This window comes from Cervus canadensis, chromosome X (assembly GCF_019320065.1).
Source record: "Cervus canadensis isolate Bull #8, Minnesota chromosome X, ASM1932006v1, whole genome shotgun sequence".
Taxonomy (NCBI): Eukaryota; Metazoa; Chordata; class Mammalia; order Artiodactyla; family Cervidae; genus Cervus; species Cervus canadensis.
In genome coordinates this window covers 42,602,699-42,627,655 of record NC_057419.1, presented here as the reverse complement: position 1 = coordinate 42,627,655, position 24,957 = coordinate 42,602,699, and the positions used below count along the sequence as shown (strand labels likewise).

At 39.4% G+C, this 24,957-nt stretch overlaps 1 protein-coding gene across 1 annotated transcript in view; it reads right to left on the bottom strand.

Moving 5' to 3' along the window:
* Nucleotides 1-24,957, bottom strand: part of EFHC2 (EF-hand domain containing 2) — a 240,083-nt gene that overhangs the window by 190,819 nt on the left and 24,307 nt on the right. Inside the window, exon 2 of the mRNA XM_043459414.1 lies at nucleotides 14,324-14,512. Coding sequence (XP_043315349.1) covers nucleotides 14,324-14,512 — 189 coding nt within the window. The remainder of the gene's footprint in view (nucleotides 1-14,323; nucleotides 14,513-24,957) is intronic.

Sequence of the window (24,957 nt, the reverse complement as noted above, 5' to 3'; positions counted from 1 at the left end):
AACACTCTTTCATGCCATCCTTGAGATATTGCTTGATTCTACTCAAATGAGTCAGAAGACAGATGCTTAGATAAGCTGTCTTTTATGTTCTCTAGTTGAAAGAATTGATTGTATAATTCTAATAATTACTCAATAAGCTGGACTCCTCTGTACATTGGATTATCCTATTGGTTTCAAAGTGTGTTATTTACTTCCCACAAGTTCATCAACAGGTGAGATCACAAAATGGATATTTGATATGGAAAGGTTCCTGTATCAAAAGCAAAGTAACACAGACCAACCCAGTTATAGTGTACCTGCTAAGTTCAAAGCTCTATGTGGAGGGTACAACATTCAGTAAAACAATCTCTCCAGCTACAAAGATTACAGAGTCAAGTAAGGGAGATTAGACTGTATGCAAATAATTGCAAAACAGGGAATGGTACCTCCAAACAATTATAAGGCACTAGAGATAAAATGAAAAGCCATTAGGAAAAAGAAAATATTAATAATATTCTTACAAAGCCATTCAGCATAGATAACCGAGCACTGATGTATCAGGCACTGTGCTAGGCTCTGAGAATTGAAAGATAAATTGAAATAGCCAACATTGATTAGTTATTAATACACTGGGTCAGGCAATGTGTTAAATGCTTTTATACTCTATCTCATTTACTCCTTACAACACAGTTATAAAATAGGTATCACTGTTATCCTTGTTTTACAGAAGTCAAGGTTGAGGAAGGTAAACAATTTACCCAAGGTCTTTCTCAAGGTAAAAGAATAATAGGACGACTGGGGTTAGAACTCCCACTGCCTAGCATCAGAGGCCACAGATTAACCATTATCTCCTGAACTGTCACAAGATTCCCACGATATTTCAGCTCAGTGAAGGACACAGAGAAGAGTAACAGGATTATTGTAACAGGGGTTTGAAAATGCTCCAGTAGGAGGGGGAAGTGCTGAACCACCTGAGAGCATAAAGAAGAAAGCATCACGGTGGAGGTGACACGTGAAATGTGTCTTCAAGGCTGAGCAATGAAAGAACTGCATTCATGGGCAAGCGGGTAAGGGCATTTTCTGTGGAGGGAACAGCAGGTACAAAGTTATAAGAGCATGGTAGTATATAGTATGTGTGGCCCTCTGAAGGTGATCTAATTTATGCTGCATATTGCCTCTTCTCAAAAAAAATGCCTTTCCTCTTTTTTGAGTCTTATCCATCTCACATTTCCTCACCATCAGCCTCTAAGACATCTCCCTCTCTCCCTCCTCACCCCAACCCTCTCCACCCCTTCTCCCTTTACATCCCCCAAAGCCTGAGAATCTGACTGAAAAATCGGAAGAATCCTTAAAGGATGGAGGAGGGGGGAAAAGTGGAATGAGCAAAGACAAATTTTTGTTCAGCAGGCAGGACATGGGGATAAGGAGAAAGCTGGGAACACATGTTAATAATATTGTCCACATTATGTATCAGTAAGAATCAAAGCTTCAATTAATAAAGCTGACTATAAAAGTTAACTAGACCAGAACTGAAAATAGTTTCATTTTTGAAATTCAAACAGAAATGTAAAAACAAATGTAGGTCGATAATTATCAGAAAAACACAAACCAAAACCAGTGAAACATCATCAAAATGTCTCACTGTCAGAATGGCTATCAGCAAAGAGTCTACAAATAATAAAGGTGGCAAGGATGTAAAGAAAGGAGAACCCTTGTACACTGCTGGTGGGTATGTAAATTGGTGCAGCCACTATGGAAAACAGTATGGAGGTTCACCAAAAAACTAAAAAATAGAACTATCACATGATCCAGAAATTCCACTCCTAAGTATATACCTGAAAAAATGAAAACACTAATTTGAAAAGATATATACACTCCAATGTTCACAGTATCATTATTTAAAATATACAAAATATAGAAGCAATCCAAGTGTTTATCAACAGATGAATGAATGGATAAAGAAGATGTGATATACACACGCACACAGTGGAATACTACTCAGCCATACAAAAGAATGTAATTTGGCCATTTGCAATAATGTGGATAGAGCTAGAGGATAATTAGGCTTAGTGAAATAAGTCAGAGGAAGACAAATATTACATGTTATCACTTCTATCTGAAATCTAAAAAATAAATTAATATTACAGACAGACTCAGAGATAGAAGCATTTGTCACCAGTGGGGAGAGGCAGGGCAAGATAGGGATAGGGAATTAAGAGATACAAACACTTACATATAAAATAAATAAGCAACAAGGATATGTTATATAGCACAGGAAAATACAGCTATTATTTATTTTATAATAATCTGAAATGGCATATAATTTATAAAAGCATTAAATCACTGTTATATACCTGAAATTAATATAATATTGTAAATCAACTACATTTCAATAAAAAGTTTAAAAAATAAAAAAAAGTACCCTGAAATACTAGATGAAAAAATCAACAAGTAGAACCAGAGACAGAATAAAATACACTCAAAGACAGATTTCATATTTTAGGCTAAAAAGGAGGGAAACAACAGGGTGGACTACAAAGGGAGTAAAAATTTTGATTAAACATAAAAGGACTACATGAAGTTTCTAGAGCCTAGGTGATAATGATGTAAAATCTTTGAGTTTAGAATAATCGGAATGTAAATACAACTGTAGTAGTCTATTACTGACTGCTATTAGTTCAGAATAGTGAAAAATAAAACAATAATAAATGCAGTTATCAAACCTTTCTCCTAAAAGACCATTAAGTGAATTTGCTCAAATAGAAGACAAGACAAACTCTCTTATTTAAACAATAGAAAAAAAATTTAAACCACCTTAATACCCACAGCATAATGGAACACTGGGGAACAAATGGAAAGAGCAATGCATCAATAGCTTAATGGCTACATTTTTAGAACTCGCTGGTCTCAATGGCAGCACCTCCAGACTGGTTCCTCTGAAATATGGCAGAATTGTGCCAAAGAAAAATGTAAGAATCCTGCAGCACAGGAGATAACTGGGATACTCCCAGCTTCACTTCCCCTGGGAACACTGCCCTCTCTAACCCACGTAAGAAAATAAGCCAAGTCTTAAGCAAAACAGGAGTGTTAATTCTTCAGGACTAGGCAGGATGAGCCAGGCACTTGATGGGCATTGTCCATATGATGCTCACAGTAACTCTAAGACAGGTTTGTTATTCTTACTTGACAGATGAAGGAATTAAGACCAAGAGAGGTTAAAAGCACAGTCCAGGACTTCCCTGGTAGTCCAGTGTTTAAGACTCCATGCTTCCATTTGGAGGAAGGGTTTGATGCCTGGTCAGAGAAGTTCCACATGCCACACAGTATGGCCAAAAAAAAAAAAAAAACATAGCCCAGATGAAATAGGTAATAAATGGCAAGTCCAAGTTTTAAATCAAACTGTCTGACTGAAACCATTGCAGTCTCTACTACACCTCCTTCCATTACGGGGCACTGCGGGAGGATCACGTTCCTTAGGGATACCCCAACTAATGTACAGAGTTCATTTCCAACAACACTCCATTTGGGTCTAATGTACCCTGGGTCCAATCCTAGAGGTAAAGGAAAAGACCCCGGCAATAATCATGATAATGATGATGAATAATTCTACTTCCCTAAAAAGAGAAGTCAGCAATTACAAGACCTGGGACAGAGAAAGACAGAGAAAGGGAAGGAAGTTAAATAGGGCACACATGATGGAAGATGAAGAAAATCACATGAAAGTAAAGAGAAGGAGGGTTGAAGAGATAGACAAAGTCCAATAAAAGAGAAAAATAGAGAAAGAAGTCAAAAGAATGGAAGGGGAAGGATTAAGGAGGTTGAGAGATGGGATATAAGAAAAGGAAATGGGACAAAATTGAAAAAACCAATGAAGATAAGCATTTCTACCCCACCTTCAATAATGTGGAATTCATGCCCTCCCTGCCACCTCCCCATTTCTATGCCCTAGAATGAACAGCCGTGTGCTCTCAATTATTTATACCTCTGATAAAAGGTTTATGATAATGACATATGTCCCTGAAGGATCCTCCTTATTAAAAGAACTATTACCACACTAAACAGCACAATGAATTTCATAGTCAGAATAGGTATTTAAATAGAGGAGCATAATTAAAATAAGCAGAAGGATAGGAATGATTCTAACATGTTTAAATTTAGAAATTGGCAATGCTAAATGTTTTTAAAACCTCTGAAGGAAGTTAGGAGAGTAACTTATTTGGAAAAAAAAAAAAAAGACCAGTATGTTTAAAAATAAAGGGATATCAATCCAGAGAATGAAAAAAATGATTACACAAATACCCAGAAATCTGCCATGGTGAATTATCACATGTGAATTAGCTGCATTTTGTTTATATACATACAGAGTATCAAAGCTGTGCCTCAAATCTTAAATCCCAAACAGACTCCAGTGAAGACACACTGTAAGATTCCACTAATATGAAGGTGAAGAACAGGCAAAACTAATCTACAGTGATGGAAGTCAGAGCAATGGAGGAGGGCTGAATGGAAGGCGGCATAAGGGAACTTTCTGTGGTGGGAGAGATGTTGTAAATGCTGTCCAGAATGGTGGCTACCTATGTGTACTGGTAGAACTCATGGGACTGTATGCTGAAAATGGGTACATTTTATCCTAAATAAATTGTATCTCAATAAAGTTGATTAAAATAAAGACTCAAACAATAAAACCCTAAAGGAGTAGAGTTTTCTGTGTCCTGACTGTGATGGTGGTTACATGAATCTCTGTCTGTTATAAAATTTTGCAGAACTATAAACTAATGGGTAAATATGAGTGCATGTAAAAACTGGTGACATTCATTTAAGGTCTGCAGTCTACGGCCATACCACCCTGAACGCGCCCGATCTCGTCAATTAAGGTCTGCAAGTTTAGTGCTATATCAACGTCAATATCCTGCTTTTGATAATGTATTGCATTTGTCTAAGATAAGAGTGGGGAAAGCTGGGAAAAGGGTCTTGTGCCATTTTTGTGATTTCTTATAAGGTAAAAATAATTTAAAAAATATTTTTTTAAAAGAACGTGGATTATATAGTTTGTATTCGTACCATTATCCACCATCAGAGTTACAAAAGGGTGGGCTTACTATAGGGCAGAATCCTGCAAGGACAAAATTCAGGAAGGTAAATAATTGTTTAAATGTTTCCAAAAACCTGCAGCTGGTCTGAATTCAGAGGAGGAAAGTACATAAATAAACATTACTCTATAGATGAAAAATTCAGAACAAATATAAATGAGCTTTAAAATATAAGTCAACAAGTCAAATAGTAACTATTAGTTCCAAATTTGTGAGCTACAGTGTTACACATGACAAAGGTTTTTGTGTTCAAAAAAAAAAATCAGTGTGTACAGAGAACAACCATGCGAAGAGGCAGCAAGAGGGAGGGTCTGCAAGCCAAGGAGCGAGGCCTTAAGAGAAATCAACCCTGATGGCACAGTAATCTTGAACTTCTAATCTCCAGAAGTGTGAGAAAATTAATTTCTGTGGCTTAAGGCACTCAGTCTATGGTATGTTGCTATGGCAGTCCAGAAGATTAATATATTAAACTATAATTTATATTTCATAAAATTTACCTCTTGTAAGTATACACTTCAATGACTTTTCATAAATCTATAGAGTTGTGTAATCATCACCACAACCTAGTTTAGAATATTTCCATCACCCCCTAAAATTCCCTCTCCTACTGCCAGCCCCAGGTAACTACTGATCTGCTTTCTCTGATGTAGTTGCCTTTTTTAGGATTTCAGATAGATGGAATCATACAAAATGAAGTCTTCTGTGTTAAGTTTTTGAGGCTTATCCACATTGTATTAATATTACACATCAGTAGTTTCTTCCTCTTGATGAATGGTTTCCATTCCATTGTATGGCTGTACCACATTTTGTTCACCCATTCATCAGCTGATGGACATTTGGGTTGTTTCCTGTTTTGGGCTACATATGTTTCAATTTCTCTTAGAAATATTTGTAGGAGTAGAATTAACTGAGTCATGTGGTAAGCACATATTTAACTATTTAAGAAACTGCCAACCAGTCTTCCAAAATGGCAATACCATTTTACATTCCTTTCTGTAATATATAAAAGTTTCAGCTTCTTAACAGCCTTGCCAACACTTGATATGTCAGTCTTTTTAAGTTATGGCCATTATAATGGGTGTGTAGTAGTATCTACTCAGGTTTAAGCTCAAAAAGACAGTTTTAACTTTGACCTAATAAGAATAAGCCACAGGCCTACTACTGCTAAAAAGTTTAACCCTGAGGGGAGGGTCTTAAAATTTTTCTAGTAGCTAAACTCTAGTTTTTAGCAAAGAGGGAGGAAAAACTCTTCTTCAATGAAAGACTCATTTATGAACCTCATTCTTTTTATTCCATAACCGTTTATTCCAAATTTGCAGATTTTTTTTATAAAGTGCCTTTTGAATTTCAAAAGATTAGAGAAACCCATAATATATGATGAAACTGGAAATTTTATCAGTTTAACAAATTTAATGAAGGTAATTTTGTGTTTTAATGATAAATATAGAACATACAGTCAGGAATTTGGGATATGAAGTGCTTGATTTCAGGCAAGCCTTTTGATTTCTTCTTTAAAACTAAATAGCTGAAGAGTATGTAACTGTGACTTAAAACATGGATTTAAATGGCAATTATTGTGATTACACTATGTTATAATTATATATATTGGTGTCTTTTATGAAATGATTCCCATAGGTTTCAGATAACCTGAAAATTACATAAACCTATGGAAAATTTTTCATTTGACATTTTGGGCATGGTTTGAAGGTATAATATCTGACACATAATATTTTTAATTGTATTTAATTTATATATACTCATTATATTTTGTAAGATTCCTGATTTGGCTTTAGGCAAAACTTTGAGTGTCTATAGTAGTTTATTGTTCTTTGCCCATTATATGAAATTCTAACTTACTTGATGGCTCCTTGATCACCCTGCAGGAAAATTAAACATTTTGGCTGGTATTGGATAAGAAAGAGAAAAGCAGCCCCTGATATCCAGGAGCCAACCTGACACTATTAGCTGGCTTTGGTGCTGCTACAAGCTCGTCTGCTAAACATGAAAACTTCCAGAGAATACCATTCTCAGACAAGGCCACTCTATGACCACAACAGATCAAGATGGAAAAAAGAGAGAGATCAGTCCATAGCTACATCTGAACACAGACAGAACATGAATGTTGTCCAAGCCACAGAACGCCAAATATCCCCCTGTCCTAGGAGTGAGGGTTGCTTCTCTCCCAATTACAGATGTAGCCTTATTTCTAGTCTCCTGTCTCCATAAATGAGATTACTTAAGATACAAAATCTTTTTTAAAAAATGGGCAAAAGAACTGAATAGACACTTTTCCAAAGAGGAAATACACAGGGCCAAAAGGCACATGAAAAGACACTCAACATCACTTAATCATCAGGGAAATGCAAAACCACAATAAGATATCAACTCATACCTATCAGAATGACTATGATCACAAAGACAACAAATAACAAGTGTTGGTGAAGATGTGGAGAAAAGTGAACCCTCGTATGCTGTTGGTGGGAATGTAAACTAGTACAGCCACTGTGGAAAACAGTATGGAGGGTTTTCAAAAAACTATAAACAGAACTACCATAGGACCCCTGGTGGCTCAGACCATAAAGCCTCTGCCTACAATGCAGGAGACCCAGGTTCAGTTCCCTGGGTCGGTTCTTGCCTGGAAAATCCCATGGACGGAGGAGCCTGGTAGGCTACAGTCCAGGGGGTCACAAAGAGTCGGACATGACTGAGCGACTTCACTTTCAATTTCACTTTTTCACCATAGGACCCAGCAATTCTACTCCTGGATATACATCTGAAAGACAAATGAAAAACACTAATTCGAAAAGATACATGCACCTCAATGTTCACAGGGGCATTATTTACAATTGCCAAGCTATGAAAACAACCCAAGTGTCCATCAACAGATGACTGAATAAAAAAGTGGGGGGTGTGTGTGTGTATACTAACCTACTTGATCGCTCCCTGATCTCCCTGCAGGAGAATGTGTGTATACACACACACACACACACACACACACACACGACTACTACTAAGCTATAAAAAAGAATGAAATTTTGTCATTTGCAACAACATGAATAGCCTTGTAGGGTACTATGACGAGTGATATAAATCAAATAGTGTAGGTGATATCAATATCACTTATATGTGAAAATCTAAAAAATACAATAAATTAGTGAATATACAAAAAGAAGCAGACTCAGATACAGAGAACAAACCAGTGAAGGGAGGAAAGAGGGATGGACAATAAAATAAGCTATAAGGATATATTGTACAACACAGGGAATATATCTAATATTTTATAATAACTATAAATGGGGTATAACCTTTAAAATTGTGAATCACTATATTATACACCTGTAACCTATATACTGTACAACAACTATATTTCAATTTAAAAGATACACAATCATAGCAGTAACCCCACTTTCTGACAGCACCCAATCTAGAGCAAGGCCTCACTTCTTTAAATTCTCTCCAAAATTACCTAACATGAGTCCAAATCTTATAGTAAGTCTTTTCTAACACTTGCTTACTTAAACATCCACAGTTACTCAGAGTGTATGTTTTCCCTCACTGCAATGAGTAACAAACCAACTTGTTCCATGAAAAACACACATCAAGGTGACCCAAGAAATCAGGTTATATTTTAAATTGTTATTTTTATATTGTTCACAGCATAAAGAGCCACACAGTACTACATAAACAATCAGCTCACCATAAACCCCTTATCAACAAATCCAAAGTTATTAAAATTCCAATTCTATGGTCAGTAGTTTTGATTATAATCATTATGTTCACAGTAGATGGAAAAAGTGAAATAATATTTTAAATGCATGCATACCCCATAGGACCAACCTTTATCCTGCCACTTACTATAATAGAGTCATTTGCAAAGTAGCAAACAAATCAGGCTAACTAGGAGCTATTGACAAATGAAGAGAAATGAAAGCATAATTGTAGTCTATGTAAAAGATGCTTAACATCCAGATAAAAGCCATTAAAAAACATTCAGTCATTTGAGTATTTCTAGCTAGTCTGACTTTTTATAAAAGCAGCTAACAATAGCAATGGCAGCATATTATAAACTACTAAATGCCAAACTTCAATCAACAATAAAGCAGTAGGTACCTGATGTAATTAGAAAGAGCCCCAGGCCAGCAGACCCAGGGTCTGGGCTTAGTTTTAGGATCAATTTGCCTTTAGTCACAGACTACATGCCACAGACTAAGACTCAAATCTTAGGCACAGACTGCTAAAGGTAAGGGGGTATTAAGCAACCAGCTAGCCGAGTACCGCCTCACAATCAAGGAAACTGAGGCTCAGAGAGGGAAGGTGACAAAGCCACAATCACAGATACTAGTTAGTTCCAGTGCCTCCAACATGCAGCCTCAGAACACTATCTCTGCCCCACTTCTTGCAAATGGTTCCTCATTTAAAGAATGAGAACAGTCATCCCTGTTTGCTGCTTCCTGGGATGTTGACTGGAACTAACTTGTTAAGTGAATATACGCTTGCTTATATTTAAATGAATTCAACAAAATAACTAGTCTTTGGGCAGTGGGTGCAGTATCAGGCAAAATTGTGTTTGGCTACTTGCATAAATCCTCCCACTGGCAAGGGTTTTAAAAGCACATTGGTGGTGGTTTAGTCGCTAGGTCATGTCCTACTCTTACAACCCCATGGACTCCTGCCAGGCTCCTCTGTCCATGGGACACTCCAGAAAAGAATTCTGGAGAGTGTTGCCATTTCTTTCTCCGGGGGATCTTCCTGACCCAGGAATCGAACCTGGGTCTCTGCATTGCAAGGAGAACCAATTCTCAGTTGGTTCTTTACCAACTGAGCTACAAGGGAAACTTAAAAACATGTTAGGGCTGTGTTTCTCAATGGGCATGGTATTTGCATTTTAGGTAGAATATTCTCCCCAGTTGTGGGGTTGCCCTCCCAAAGTTGCAGGATGTAAAATACAAGGCTGGGTCCCAGCTACCCAAACAGCAGCAGCACTTCTGTGTCAGGTCTGGCCCTAGGGCGAGGCAATTGAAAACATCAAAACTAATGCCGAAAATCCAGGATGAACAAAATACCACCATGTTAAATAAAGACGGAATCAGTACTACTGATTTTCCCTTTTGCCTCAGGCTCCAATATGGCTCAGCATGACAGTTACTGATCCTGTCTTTATTTAACATGCTATTTTGTTCATCCTGAATTTTTGCATTAATTTTAAAGATACTTCATGGGAACTTGAGTAGAATTTGTATCCTACTGTTGTGTGAAAATTGTATAAATCTTAATTATGTTGAATTGGTTCATAGTGCTTTTCAGGTCTGCTATATCCTTCTACTTCTCTGTATAGTCAATCTATTGGCTTTTGAGAGTTTGATATTGAAACTCCAACTAAAAATGTTAATTCATCTACTTTAAAAAATAATTGCAATATATAGTAGAAGTATATGTAAACTTGTTCTGTATTTTCCCAAGTTTCTTGTAAATGTGTTGTCCTATCTCCATAATTTAAAAAATAAAAAAAATATATAAGCAAAAAAATTTAAAATTATTTCATTAAAATATTACCTGGCTGATTACTGAGTTTAGGGGCACCCCTTAAATTCTATACTCAAGACAAGTGCCTCACTTGCTTTATCATAGTCCAGTTCTCTTCCCAGTCATTGGGACAACTCAAAACACCTCCAGACATTTCCAAAGGTCTCCCTAGGTTGAGAACCTCTAAAATAGGGGTTGATTTTTCTCATTTAATAAGATGTCCAGAGAGACACAGCCCAGGCCTGAAACAATAGTCACTTGATGCCATCAGGGCCCTAGATTCCCTTTATCTCTGCTGCATTCACAAAATGGCTGCTGTGCCCCGAGGAATTACGTCTTACTTCCAGACAGGAAACACGGCAGGAAAAACATATCAGCTGAGCCTGACACCTTTAATTAGAAAAATCACTTTCCCAAGGGCCCCACCCTCTGGCCACCTGATGCAAAGAGCCGACTCATTGGAAAAGACTCTGATGCTGGGAAAGACTGAAGGCAGGAGGAAGAGGGGATGACAGAGGATGAGATGGTTGGATGGCATCACTGACTCGATGAACATGCATTTGAGCAAGCTCCAGGAGTTGGTGATGGACAGTGAAGCCTGATGTGCTGCAGTCAATGGGGTTGCAAAGAGTCAGACAGGACTGAGCGACTGAACAACCACGACCACCCTAATAAGCTTTAACTCACGAATCATTAGCTAGAAGTGAGCCAAGTGGCCAGCCTTAGCTGTAGGGAGCCTGGGAACACAAACGCATGTAAGTGGGCACATCTCCAGTCTGAATAAAACCGGCCTTCTCTCCAGGGGAGAGAATAAAGGGGAGAGTGAAGAAAAGATAAAAGAGCTAGAAATGTCTGCCATGAGGATCACAAATGCTGGCTGTTTTGAGTGACTGCAAATAGCATCTTCTCTGCTTATAATCTGAGGGTCTGCCTGAGCAGAATGTTTTCATGGTCACTTTCAGAATTATGGACAAAAACTGGAATATTATCTCAGGTTGCACTCCATAGAGGCAGAGTCTGAAACAGGGGTTTAGGTGTGTTTGATTTATTATTAAGGGCTTACTCTTGGGAGAAACTTGTAAGGGAGAGGAACAGCCAAGGGAAGGGAAATGATCCAAGGGAGGATGCATTCTCATATGAAGTTTTGCCAAGGCTTAATGGACAAGGAGGGCTTCCCTCATGGCTCAGACAGTAAAGAATCTGTCTGCAATGCAGGAGAGCTGGGTCGATCCCTGGGTTGGGAAGATTCCCCTTCAGGAAGGCATGGCAACCCACTCCAGTATTCTTGTCTGGAGAATTCCATATATAGAGGGGCCTGGTGGGCTACAGTCTATGGGGTCGCAAAGAGTTGGACAAAGCTGAGCAACTAACACTTTACTTTTGTAATGCACAAGGGGCCATGAGCCTAAATCAAGCATGACACAGAATTGTCCCATGTTAAAGAAGCTCAGCCTTTCACCGTTGACAAATCAGTCAGCCATTTGCTACCCCATCCTATGCTGAAGTAAGTGGCCATGGTAACCTCCCAGGTGAACTCTCTGGGTGATGCAATGTCCACTGGCCAAGAACAACACTCCATGGAGGGTTACAGGAAGGAGTTGTTAGCCAAAGCACTTGCTGCACTAGCTGTGGGGGTGGGGTGCCCGTTGGGGGTGGGGAGGATCAAGAGCACTTACTACAGATATTAATTTTGATGCACTTTCCAAAAATCTGCCTTTATTTCTACTTTGTATTGTTTGAAAATGTAGCCCTGGATATATTGCTATGATTAAAAGCTGTTGGAAAAACCGATTCGAGTTGAAAGTGTCTCATTTTCAAGAAAAATGATTAACAGGTGTTGACTTGTTTTGTTAAGCCACAAATGCCAAAAGCGCTTTATAATTTGCTCTGGGTATTAACCAGGATCCAATTTGTAGTTCACAATCTCATCAGAGCACGTAAATATTTCATAGTCCTAGTGTCTCATTTAAAGCTCAATGAATATTTAATTGAAGTTGACCAACAAAATAACTGAATTATGTTGCATTTAGTTAGGCCTGAAATGAGCAGGCTCTTCATTTTCTCAAGTAGTTTGAAGCTAAAATTATTTCAACTTCATGAAATATTCTACACAATTTTATAAGTAATTAAAAGACTGTAAAACAGACTCAAAAGCACATATTAAATATTGAGAAAAACATGAAATAAAATGAATTTTCAACTTTAAATGCAAGAGAATAGTTTAATATATTGTGGCCTACATTATTTATTAGTTGGTGAATTAAACTATTCTCAATACACTCTTTTTGACATAAGAAGTAAAAATAGAATCTTTTCTTTGATGCTTGCAAGTTAAATATTCTAGAATGATGATGTGCACACACCTATAAGATTGATATTAACAGGGAACCATGCATGAGCCACTCAAGTCAGCCCAGAAAGTGTTTCTTAATCCTAGGTCCAGCATTAAGCCAGGTATATACTAAAAATAATCCAAAAAAGAGAAATATTGAGGACTTCACTGGTGGTCGGGTCCAGAGGTTAAGAATCTGCCTGCCAATGCCAGGGACAAGGGTTCAATCCCCGGTCAGGAAACTAAGATCCCACATGCTACAGAGCAACGAAACCCACGTGCTACAACTTCTGAGCTCACTCACCACCTCTAGAAAGTCTTGCCAAGATCCCACATGATGCAATGGAGATCCCATACAGCCAAATAAATAAATTTTAAAAAGAGAGACAGCGAAATATTGGTCCACATTCAAAGTAGAGAAGGTTTCCTAAGAAAGAAGCTTTCCCATGGTCTGTTAAATCTCCATAAGTGTCAGAATTGGACTTCAAAAGAAGTGTGTGCCCTGACCCTAACTTGGATGACATGGGATATGTCACTTCTGCCAAATCTGAAGACATTTTAATTGGAATCAAAGCATTGCCAACCAATCCCCATGTTAAGGCTGCTAAAAACTACCTGGTAAGTTTAGCATACTAATGTTTGAATTCTTTAGTCCTGAGTTAGTTTTTATTTATAGGACCCAAGTAATTGAATAACAATTTCTCGGAAAACAGACCGTGGGGCCATAGTGACACAGGGCTGTACGATAAAACAGAGCTTATCCACACAGCTGCCTTGTGGGAAACAACTGGCCACTTTGGGTTTTCTCCCTTTGCTCTTAGTCCCTCTTTAGATATTTAAATGGACTGCCTACTTCAATTGTAAATACACCAGTATATGTGCATGTGTCATGTACACAAACACACAACACAAAAACTTCAGACTGTTGTCTAATAATGGCACCTCTTTCCTTCACTTCTACAATTCTGGCCCTGTCACCCTTGGTCCTCAAGGATGGGGAACTATAATTAGTATGGAGAAAAGACAAGAAGGCATTTTCCTGTTGCATTCAATGGCACATTCAGAATCACACAAAATGTTTTAGTTAATAGCAATCGCTAAACAAAAGTGGCAGTCTGACTAGACCCTTACTGCCTATAGAAGGACACTATCCTGTCCAGGACAGGAGATGAGAGAATGGTTGATAAGCATTCACCATGAAAGGTGATGAACATTAGGCATCCTGCGACCAATGTGCCTAGTCAGAAACAGAATCAGGGATAACTTTTCTTTGTTTAGAGTACTTTTATGTCATTTCAGATGAACATTTACATTGAGGACTCATTTTCTCAAATCTACTTAATATTTAGGTACATGTAACATTTTAAGACTGCATGTCTCCCAATGTCATGTGATTTACCTGTTTATCGAAAGCCACCCAAGACGGCATGTCAATTCCCATTCCTTTAGGAAATACACTGTATTTTGGCTTTATCTTCTGTCCGAGAAGCAGTTCTCCACCTATTCCTGGTTTATCTTCACTCACCAGCATCCTAACATTGTTGCAAAAGCCCCAGTGTTGAGATTTGTGGAATTTCTCTTTTCCCATCTGTGAACACAAGAGACAACCCAAAATGGCCAAAATTATTCTTTCTGCCTTTTCATATTTGTTTTAAAAGGTAAACACATTTCCCATCATTTATTTTTCCCATTACAAAATGCAAATTAGAGTGGCAAATAATTATGGTCAATCTTCACCATAAACTTGTGCCTCATTTTAAATTCAATTCATTTTAACAAATTCAAAACCTTGAAAAGCAATAAGAACAAACCCAACGCTCCATGCTATTTAAAACATTTCAAAATAACTATTACTGCAAGTGAACATTTAGGACATTAACTTGCTAATTGGTCTATTCCACTTATTTGCCAAGAATGCAAACAGGGGAAAAAAAAACTTCTCTACTTCAGAGTAAAAAATGTAACAGTTTTCCCACAGAAATCTAAATATTATCTTCATCAAAATGGAGAATAAAATCTTTTCTTCATTAAAGTAAGTGTCACAGGAAATTTGTCAGAGCTGACATTCTCCTCCTAAGTGTAGAACCTTGCCCTCCCTCTTCCCCACTTCCCCTTCCATCTTTTCTGAGAATCTGAGCAGAGAGAGCAAAGCCCAGATAATGCTTCCAAGGGCTGGCAAAGATGTGGGCCAACACCAATGTGCATGCACTACTAGTAGAAAAGTAAAGCAGAAAAATCCATCTGAGGAAAGATATGGCAATACCTAGCAAAGTGAAAGCAAGGCAATGGCACCCCACTCCAGTATTCTTGCCTGGAAAATCCCATGGACGGAGGAGCCTGGTAGGCTGCAGTCCATGGGGTCGCTAAGAGTCGGACACGACTGAGCGACTTCCCTTTCACTTTTACTTTCATGCATTGGAGAAGGAAATGGCAACCCACTCCAGTGTTCTTGCCTGGAGAATCCCAAGGACGGGGGAGCCTGGTGGGCTGCCGTCTATGGGGTCGCACAGAGTCAGACACGGCTGAAGCGACATAGCAGCAGCAGCAGCAAAGTGAAAGGTGTATGCTTGCCCAGACACCTAGCATGTCCACTCCTAAATATCTTCTGCCCCTTACATGGGGAGCTATAAATCAGATTATTTGTTACAGCAGTGTTAGTAAGAGTGAAAAATAGGAAACCATCTAAATGTCTATCAGTAGCAGAAAAGATACCTCAATTGTGTTCTCTTTATAAAATGGAATATAAATACAGAGGCCTAAAATTATATGCATCAATATGGACAAATTTCAAAGAATGTCAAGCAAAAAAAAGGTAGTAGGACACAAAATTTGATCACCTCACCTTATATAAAGTCTGAAAATATTCAAAAACACAGGGTTATTTATGGATAATATAAGCATACAAATGATAAGCAGCAAATTCAAATTAATATAATATCCATGATAATACATTATATGTGATATAATAAATATCACATGATATTTATATGTGATATATTAATATATTTGTTGTATCATATATCATATTATGAACATCCATGTACACCACAGCCCTGTAGAAAAAATAAAACATTTCAGATACAATTAAAGTTCTCTCTCATCCCAAGTTCTTGATTTTAATATCTGTAAGTCTGCTTCTGTTTTGTAAATGAGTTCATTTGTATATTTTTAAAAAAATTAGATTCCACATATGAGTGGTGATATACGATTATTTGTGGATGAAGACACTAATATATATATGACAGATAACCAACAGGGACGTACTGTATAACACAGGGAATTCTACTCAATATTCTGCAGTAACCTATATGAGAAAAAAATATAAAAAAGAATGAACATATGTATCATATATGTACTATTGAATCACTTTGCTATATGTGTGTGTGTGTGTCTGCTCAGTCATATCCAACTCTTTGTGACCCAATGGACTGTAGCCTGCCAGGCTCCTTTGTCCATGGAATTTCCCAGGCAAGAATACTAGAGTGGATTGTCATTTTCTCCTCCAGGGGATCTTCCCAACCCAGGGATCAAACCCGCATCTCTTGCATCTCCTACATTGGCAGGCGGATTCTTTACCACTGAGCCACCTAGGAAGCCCACCATATATGTAAAATTGAATCACTTTGCTGTGTACCTGAAAGTAATACAATCTTATAAATCAATTATGCTCCAATAAAAATAAAATATTTATTTTTATTAGTTGGAGGCTAATTACTTCACAACATTTAAAAAATAAATATAAGTCCTCTCTCAGAGTTCATGCTCCTTGTCTCCCTCCCAGAGGTAACAAGTATCCTGAATTTGCTGCTTGAACTTGAATACTTTGCCAGGATTATGTAGATCCAGGGCAACAGCCTCTTGCAAAGCATGATGCATTGGCAGGAAGTCTGAAAGGAAGTTCAAAAATACTTTGTTTCAAGGCAACCTATGAAATAGGATAAAATATTTACAAATAATATACATGAAAAGGAATTAATATCCAAAATATATAAAGAATTCATACAACTCAATAACAAAAAATCTGATTAAAAAATGGACAGAGGATGTGAACACATATTTTTACAAAGAAGATATTCAACTGGCCAACAGGTACATAAGAAGATGTGCAACATCACTAATCATCAAGGAAATGCAAATCAAATCCATAATGAGATACCACCTCACACCTGTTAGGATGGCTATTTTGTCAAAAAGGTAAGAAATAACAAGTGTTGGCAAGGATGTGGAGAGAAGGGAACCCTTGTGCACTGGTAGTGAGAATATATATTGGTGTAGCCACTATGGAAAGCAGTATGGAAGTTCCTTTAAAAATTAAAAATAGAACTACCACATGACTCAGCAATTCTATCTGGGTATTTATTTAAAGAAAATAAAAATACTAACTTGAAAGATATGTACACCCCATGTCCATCTACAGCATTATTTACAATAGCCAAAACAGAAACAACCTAAAGTGGCTACTGACAGATGAATTAATATTATTATATTATTCAGCCATAAAAAAGAATGAAAACTGCCACTTTCAGCAACATGGATGAACCCTAAGGGCATAACACTAAGTGAAATGTCAGACAGAGAAAAACAAGTATCATATGATCGCACCTATACATGGAATCTTAAAAAGAATAAAAGATAAACAAGCTCATAGATACAGAGAACCAACTGGTGGTTGCCAGAGGTGGAGGGTGGGGGTGGGCAAAATGGGTGAAGGTGATCAAAATGTACAAACATTCAATTATAAAATAAATAAGTCATGGGGATGTAATACACAGCATGGTGACTATAGTTAATACTATACTATTGGTATATATTTGAGAGTGTCAAATAGAGTCAATCTGGCAAATTCTCATCACCAGAAAACAAAAAACTTGTAACTATTGTGTGATAGCAGATGCTAACCAGACTTACTGTGATCATTTTGCAAAATATACAAAGATAGAATCATTACATTTTACACCTGCAACTAATATAATGTTATACAAAGAAGGCTGAGCACCGAAGAATTGATGCTTTTGAACTGTGGTGTTGGAGAAAACTCTTGAGAGTCTCTTGGACAGCAAGGAGATCAAACCAGTCAATCCTAAAGGAAATCAACCTTGAATACTCATTGGAAGGACTGATGCTGAAGCTCCAATATTTTGGCCACCTGATGCAAAGAGCCGACTCATTGGAAAAGACACTAATGCTGGGAAAGACTGAGGGCAGGAAGAGAAGGGGGTGGCAGACGATGAAATGGTTGGATGGCATCATCGACTCAATGGAAATAAGTCTGAGCAAACTCTGGGAGATAGTGAAGGACAAGGAGGTCTGGCGTGCTGCAGTCCATGGGGTCACAAAGAGTCGGACATAACTTAGCCACTGAACAACAACAACAAATCAATTAATATTAATAAAAATTAAATACCCAAAAATTAAAAGGAAAATACAAGACCTCGTTTTTTCTTATAGTGAAGGCAGCCTGGAAGAACAGGGAAGGGCCTGAGTAGTCTTGCTCAGGAGAGTCGGGGCCACACAGATAACCCCAGGAAGATAAACAACCCAGGTAGAAGGCTGCTGGAGGAAAGCTAGAGGCAGTGGTTAGGATAGTGACCGGCAGCCTGGCTCTGTCCCATAGAGAATCCATTGCCACAACCTCCACCACCACCCCACTCCCCTCTAACACACACTCATACACAATACTCAGTTTACCATAAGTCAGTCCCAAATCACCATAGCAAAGCAAAAGCTGGGCTGGTTAAAATGAATGGTGGAATAACATTGAATTTTATAATAATGTTCCCTCTTTCAAAGCAAGTGTTTTGGGTAATCACAAACTCATCTCAGGTCAAACCAACAAATGTTTGTTAAACATTTACTCTATTACTAACTTTGTGCCAGATATGCATGCATGCATGCAAAGTCACTTAGTCATGTCCAACTCTTTGCAACCCCATGGACTGTAGCCCACCAGGCTCCTCTGTCCATGGGACTCTCCAGGCAAGAATACTGGAGTGGGTTGCTGTGCCCTCCTCCAGGGAATCTTCCTGACCCAGGGATCAAACCCAGTCTTCTGTGGCTCCTGCAGTGGCAGGCAGGTTCTTTACCACTAGTGCCACATGGGAAGCCTTGTGCCAGATATACTATTTAAAATAAGCATAAAATTCAGCTGTGCCTTGAAAAGGAAACCCACCATCTGGCTGAGGAGTCAAGATTTAGATAACTAAAACAACTAGGAAGCAGTAGACTTCCATTTTTGACCACTTACCATGAGCTAGACCATTTGCATACATGCTCAGTCATCTCCAATTCTGTGACCCCGTGGACTATAGCCTGCCAGGCTCCTCTGTCCATGGGATTTTCCAGGCAAGAATACTGGAGTGGGTTGCCATTTCCTCCTCCAGGGGATATTCCTGACCCAGGGATCAAACCCACATCTCTTGGGTCTCCTGCATTGGCAGGAGGATTCTTTATCACTCTGCCACCTGGGAATCTTTATATGCATTACCTAATTTTGCCATCAGAAAACTATGTGATAGGCATTACTACAGTCATTTTACAGAGGCAGAGACAAGTTGACTAGCACACCCATGGTTATATGGTAAATAGTGGAGCCTGCATCTGAATCTAAGCTCATTGACCCTAATAATCTCTGGTAAGTCTATCTACCCTGAGACATAAACTGATGGGCTGGAGTAATAGTGTTGAGGTCCTTCAGGTAGTTGGATACTGTCTTGAGCCTGGAGAAATGGGATGAATTGGACAGGAGAAGAGGGAAACAGGAACCCTAATGCTCTGCTAATGGGACAGTTAACTATCATTCTGGAAAGCAATGTGGTACTACTTGGCAAAACTAGGGATGTGTATTACCTATGATTCAAGAATCTTACTCCTGGATATGTATCTCAGAGAAATTCTCACAGTAGCCAATAAGTGAAGATATATGAGAATATGTAATGGGACAGTAGGTCATCTACATACAAACAAGTTCCATTCAAAGAGCACATTCATACGTCCAATTTGTAAGTCCAACAAAGTAAATTTGTAAGTCTAAGCTACAATTTCATTCATGCCTGGTGTTGATAGAACACACATTCACATCTTTGAAAGTCCACAACTTGAAGGTTTGTATGTATGGGACATACTGTATTTTGGGAAAGTTAGAGACAACCTCGATAAATATGTTGATGAAATGGATAAGAAAATATGGCTTCATGGATAAGTACACTATGGTGGATCTTCATTTCGTTTCACTTCTTTGAAGCAATAAACCAGACATACATAGGCTGTCATGATAAATGACCGTAGATGTCGTGGCTGAAACAACAGAAACTAATTTCTCACAGTTCTGGAGCCTGGGAAGACTAACACAAGAGTGCTGGCCAATTCAGTTGCCCAGTGAGGGTTCTATTCTCACCTTGAAGACTGCCAATGTCTCCCTGTGTCCTCACAGGGCAGTGAGAGAGACAGCAAACCCTCTGGTGTCTCTTCTCATAAGATGGGGGCCCCATCTGCATGATATCATCTAAACCTAATGACCTCACCTCTAAACACCATCACACTGGGGGGGTTAGGGTTCAACATATGGATTTGGGAAGGACACATAGGATTGGACGGAGAAGGAAATGGCAACCCACTCCAGTGTTCTTGCCTGGAGAATCCCATGGACAGAGGAGCCTGGTGGGCTGCCGTCTATGGGGTCACACAGAGTCAGACACAACTGTAGCAACTTAGCAGCAGCACACCACTCGATGTACATATAGCAACATAGACTCTTAAAACATACTGCTGGGTGAAAAAATGGTATCTGTAGCATACTCACACACTTTTTAAAAACAATGCTACATACTTTGCAAGAACACACAGAGATTCAAGAATGTGCATCAGGACTTCCCTGGTGGTCAGTGGATAAGAATCCACCTGCCATTGCAGGGGACACAGGTTCAATCCCTGATCCGGGAAGATCCCACATGCCATGAAGCAACTAAGCCTATATGCCACAAGCACTGAGCCTGTGCTCTAGAGCCCACAAGCCGCAATTACTAAGCCTGTGTGCCACAACTACTGAAGGCCACATACCCTAGAGCCCACACTCGAGCTGCAATTACTGAAGCCTGGGCGCCTAGAGCCTATGCTCTGCAACGAGAAGCCATGGCATTGAGAAGCCTGTGCACCACAATGAAGAGTAGCCCCTGACTGCCACAACTAGAGAAAGCCAGCACACAGCAACAAGGACCCAGCACAGCCAAAAATTAAATTAAATTTTTAAAAAAATGTGCATCAGAGACATCTGTATGGAAGCCTATATAAAGTCGAAAGGGAAAGAGATTTAGGGATTGGGAATGATAAGGAATAAAAATACATAAAACAAGAGAGAGACTTTGCACAAATCAACGATGGCATTGTGTCATAAATGGAGGAATATAATTAAGTCACCTCTTTCCACCTGACATTAAAAAAAAGGATGGATTCGAATGAGAAGTGAGAAGTAGGCAGGTGAGGTTAGCTGCTAGTGCAGCTGAGCAGGTATAAGTGAGAGAGAAAGGCCTGAAGAGGCTAAAGACAATGGCAATGGGAAGGAAAGGACATCATATGGGACAGGACCTTCAAACTATCATTGAGGAAGGGCAAGTTTGATTGTTTCTTTTCCCAAATCATTTCAGACTGATACTTTCATGGAATACAATAAAATTAATTATAAAAATTTGAAATTAAAAACAAATACATAAAAACTTACAAGCTCACTGATCACACCCTCAGATATCGCGGCAAGGTCAATTTGCTGCAGAAGTTTCTAAAGACTCTCAGTGTCACAGATACACACCACTCTTGGAGAAGCACTGCTACAGTAGATATCAGGTAAAGAAACCAACATGTGTGATTGGGTGTGTTAAGAAAGAAAGAGTTAAAAAAAAAAAAGAAAGAAAGAGTGATGGGAGGTGACTTGCAAGTTTCATGCCAGCCTCACTTCCACTTGGGAAGGGGTAGGAGGGAGAGCAGAAATATAAAAGATAAAAAGTGAGACAAAAGAGCTAAGGATGGAGATCCGTCCTGGGAAGGGAGTCTTAATACAGGACGTTTCCAGACACCGGGAAACCCTCGCACTGGCGGGCCTGGGGGAAGTGTTTGAATCTCGGAGGGCAACCTGACTGGGAGGGAAACAATAAATAAAACCCACAGATTACCAGCCTAAAAGCAACTCCCAGCAGAAAAGTACCCCAGACACCCGCATCCGCCACCACCAAGTGGGGGCGGAACGGAGAGGAGCGGGTGGCATTGCTTGGGGTAGGGTCCGGGCCTGAGTGCCCTGAGGACAATCGGAGGGAGCTTTTGTGAGTTGCCAACTTGAACTGTGGGAGAGCAAAAGAGAGAGATAAAATTAACCAGCCCGAACACACTGCTGGCCGTTCGCAGAACAAAAGGGACCGAGAAAGTCCAGAGAAGAACTCACAGGCTGCGGACCGGCCCAGCCCCGCCGGAGGCAGGAGGCAGCGGGGAGGGGAAGGGGGCAGGCTCAGCCCCAAGGACCGCATCCCCTGCCGCACTGCAAACAGGCCTCCAGTTTCTAATCAAAGACCTCCTGAGATTCTGGATGGTCGACTTCCGCTGGGAGGGTTGCGGCGAGACAGGGCGCAGGCACCCGACCGGCGCGGGCGGGGACTGGAGCTGGGGACGCCGAGGGCAGAAGGCGCAAGCACCCAACTGGCGCCGGCGGAAACTGAGACTTGGACCATGGAAGGGAGTGGGCGCGCCGCACCCGGGGAGAGTGCGCCCGTCAAGCCCCTGGCTGACTGGACCGCTCTGACGGGGAAGGCACAAACAGCAGGCGCAGCTTTTAGTTCCGCGCTTTTGTGGAACACCCGAGGGCTGGAACCGTGCGCAGCGCAGGGCGCGCTCCATATAGAACAGCCGGGAGCCTGAGCAGCGCAGACAGAGAAAGCAGCGTCAGCCCCTCCCCGCAGCGCCAGCCCCTCCCCACAGCGCGACGGAACTAGCTACCTGAATAAGAGTCCACCTCCGCCCGCCTGTGTCAGGGCGGAAATGAGGCTCTGAAGAGACTGGCAAACAGAAGCCAAATAAACAAAGGGAACCGCTTCAGAAGGGACCAGTGCAACAGATTAAAATCCCTGTAGAAAACACCGACTACACCAGAAGGGGCCTGTAGATATCGAGAAGTGTAAGCTGCAACGAGGATCTATCTGAAACTGAGCCGAACCCACACTGACCACAACAGCTCCAGAGAAATTCCTAGATATATTTTTACTTTTTTTTTTTTAAGTAAGAAAAAACAATTTTTTTATTTTTTCTCTTTTATTTTCCTTTAAAATTCCCTATTACTCCCCCATTACTCCTTAACTTTCATTTTCATAGATTCTTACGATTTTTTTAATTAGGGACAATTTTTTTTCTTTTTTTCCTTTTTCTCTTCTATTTTCTATTTTTCTTTTTCTCTTATTTCTTTTAAAGTCCTCTAGTACTCCTCTACTACTCCTTAATTTTCATTTTCAATACACTATAACCTTACAAAAAAAAAAGAAGAGAAGCCCTATTTTTAAACTGAACTTCATATATATTTCTAAAATTTTTTGTGTGTGTTTTGGTTTTTGTTTTTAATATAGTATTTTTAAGAGTCTAACCTCTAGATTTTTAATTTTTGTTTTTCAGTATATGATATAAATTGTGAACATTCAAGAATCCAATATTCAGTTCCCATTTTTATTCAGGAGTGTGTTGATTATTCTCTCCCAATCTTGACTCTCTGTTTTCTACCTCAGAACACCTCTATTTCCTCCTTTCCCCTTCGCTTCCCAAGCCAATTCTGTGAATCTTTGTAGGTGACTGGGCTACGGAGAACACTCTGGGAACAGACAGCTGCGTAGATCTGTCTCTCTCCTCTTGAGTCCCCCTTTTTCTCCTCCTCATCTCTATCTCCCTCCTCCCTCTCCTCTTCTTCATGTAACTCTGTGAACCTCTCTGGGTGTCCCTAACGAGGGAGAATCTTTTTGCCATTAACCTAGAAGTTTTATTATCAGTGCTGTATAGTTGGAGAAGTCCTGAGACTACAGGAAGAATAAAACTGAAATCCAGAGGCAGGAGACTTAAGCCCAAAACCTTAGAACACCAGAAAACTCCTGACTACATGGAACTTTAAGTAATAAGTGACCTTCCAAAAGCCTCCATACCTACACTGAAACCAACCACCACCCAAGAGCCAATAAGTTTTAGAGCAAGACATACCACGCAAATTCTCCAGCAACGCAGGAACATAGCACTGAACGTCAACATACAGGCTGCCCAAGGTCACACCTAACACATAGACCCATCCCAAAACTCATTACTGGGCACTCCATTGCTCTCCAAAGAGAAGAAATCAAGTTCCATGCACCAGAACACCGACGCAAGCTTCCCGAACCAGGAAACCTTGACAAGCCAATCGTCTAACCCCACCCACTGGGTAAAACCTCCACAATAAAAAGGAACCACAGACCTCCAGAATACAGAAAGCCCACTCCAGACACAGCAATCTAAACAAGATGAAAAGGCAAAGAAATACCCAACAGGTAAAGGAACATGAAAAATGCCCACCAAGTCAAACAAAAGAGGAGGAGATAGGGAATCTACCTGAAAAAGAATTTAGAATAATGATAATAAAAATGATCCAAAATCTTGAAAACAAAATGGAGTTACAGATAAATAGCCTGGAGACAAAGATTGAAAAGATTCAAGAATGTTTAATAAAGACCTAGAAGAAATAAAAAGAGTCAATTAAAAATGAATAATGCAATGAATGAGATCAAAAACACTTTGGAGGGAACCAAGAGTAGAATAACGGAGGCAGAAGATAGGATAAGTGAGGTAGAAGATAAAATGGTGGAAATAAATGAAGCAGAGAGGAAAAAAGAAAAAAGGATAAAAAGAAATAAGGACAATCTCAGGGACCTCTGGGACACTGTGAAACGCCCCAACATTTGAATCATAGGAGTTCCAGAAGAAGAAGACAAAAAGAAAGGCCATGAGAAAATACTCGAGGAGATAATAGCTGAAAACTTCCCTAAA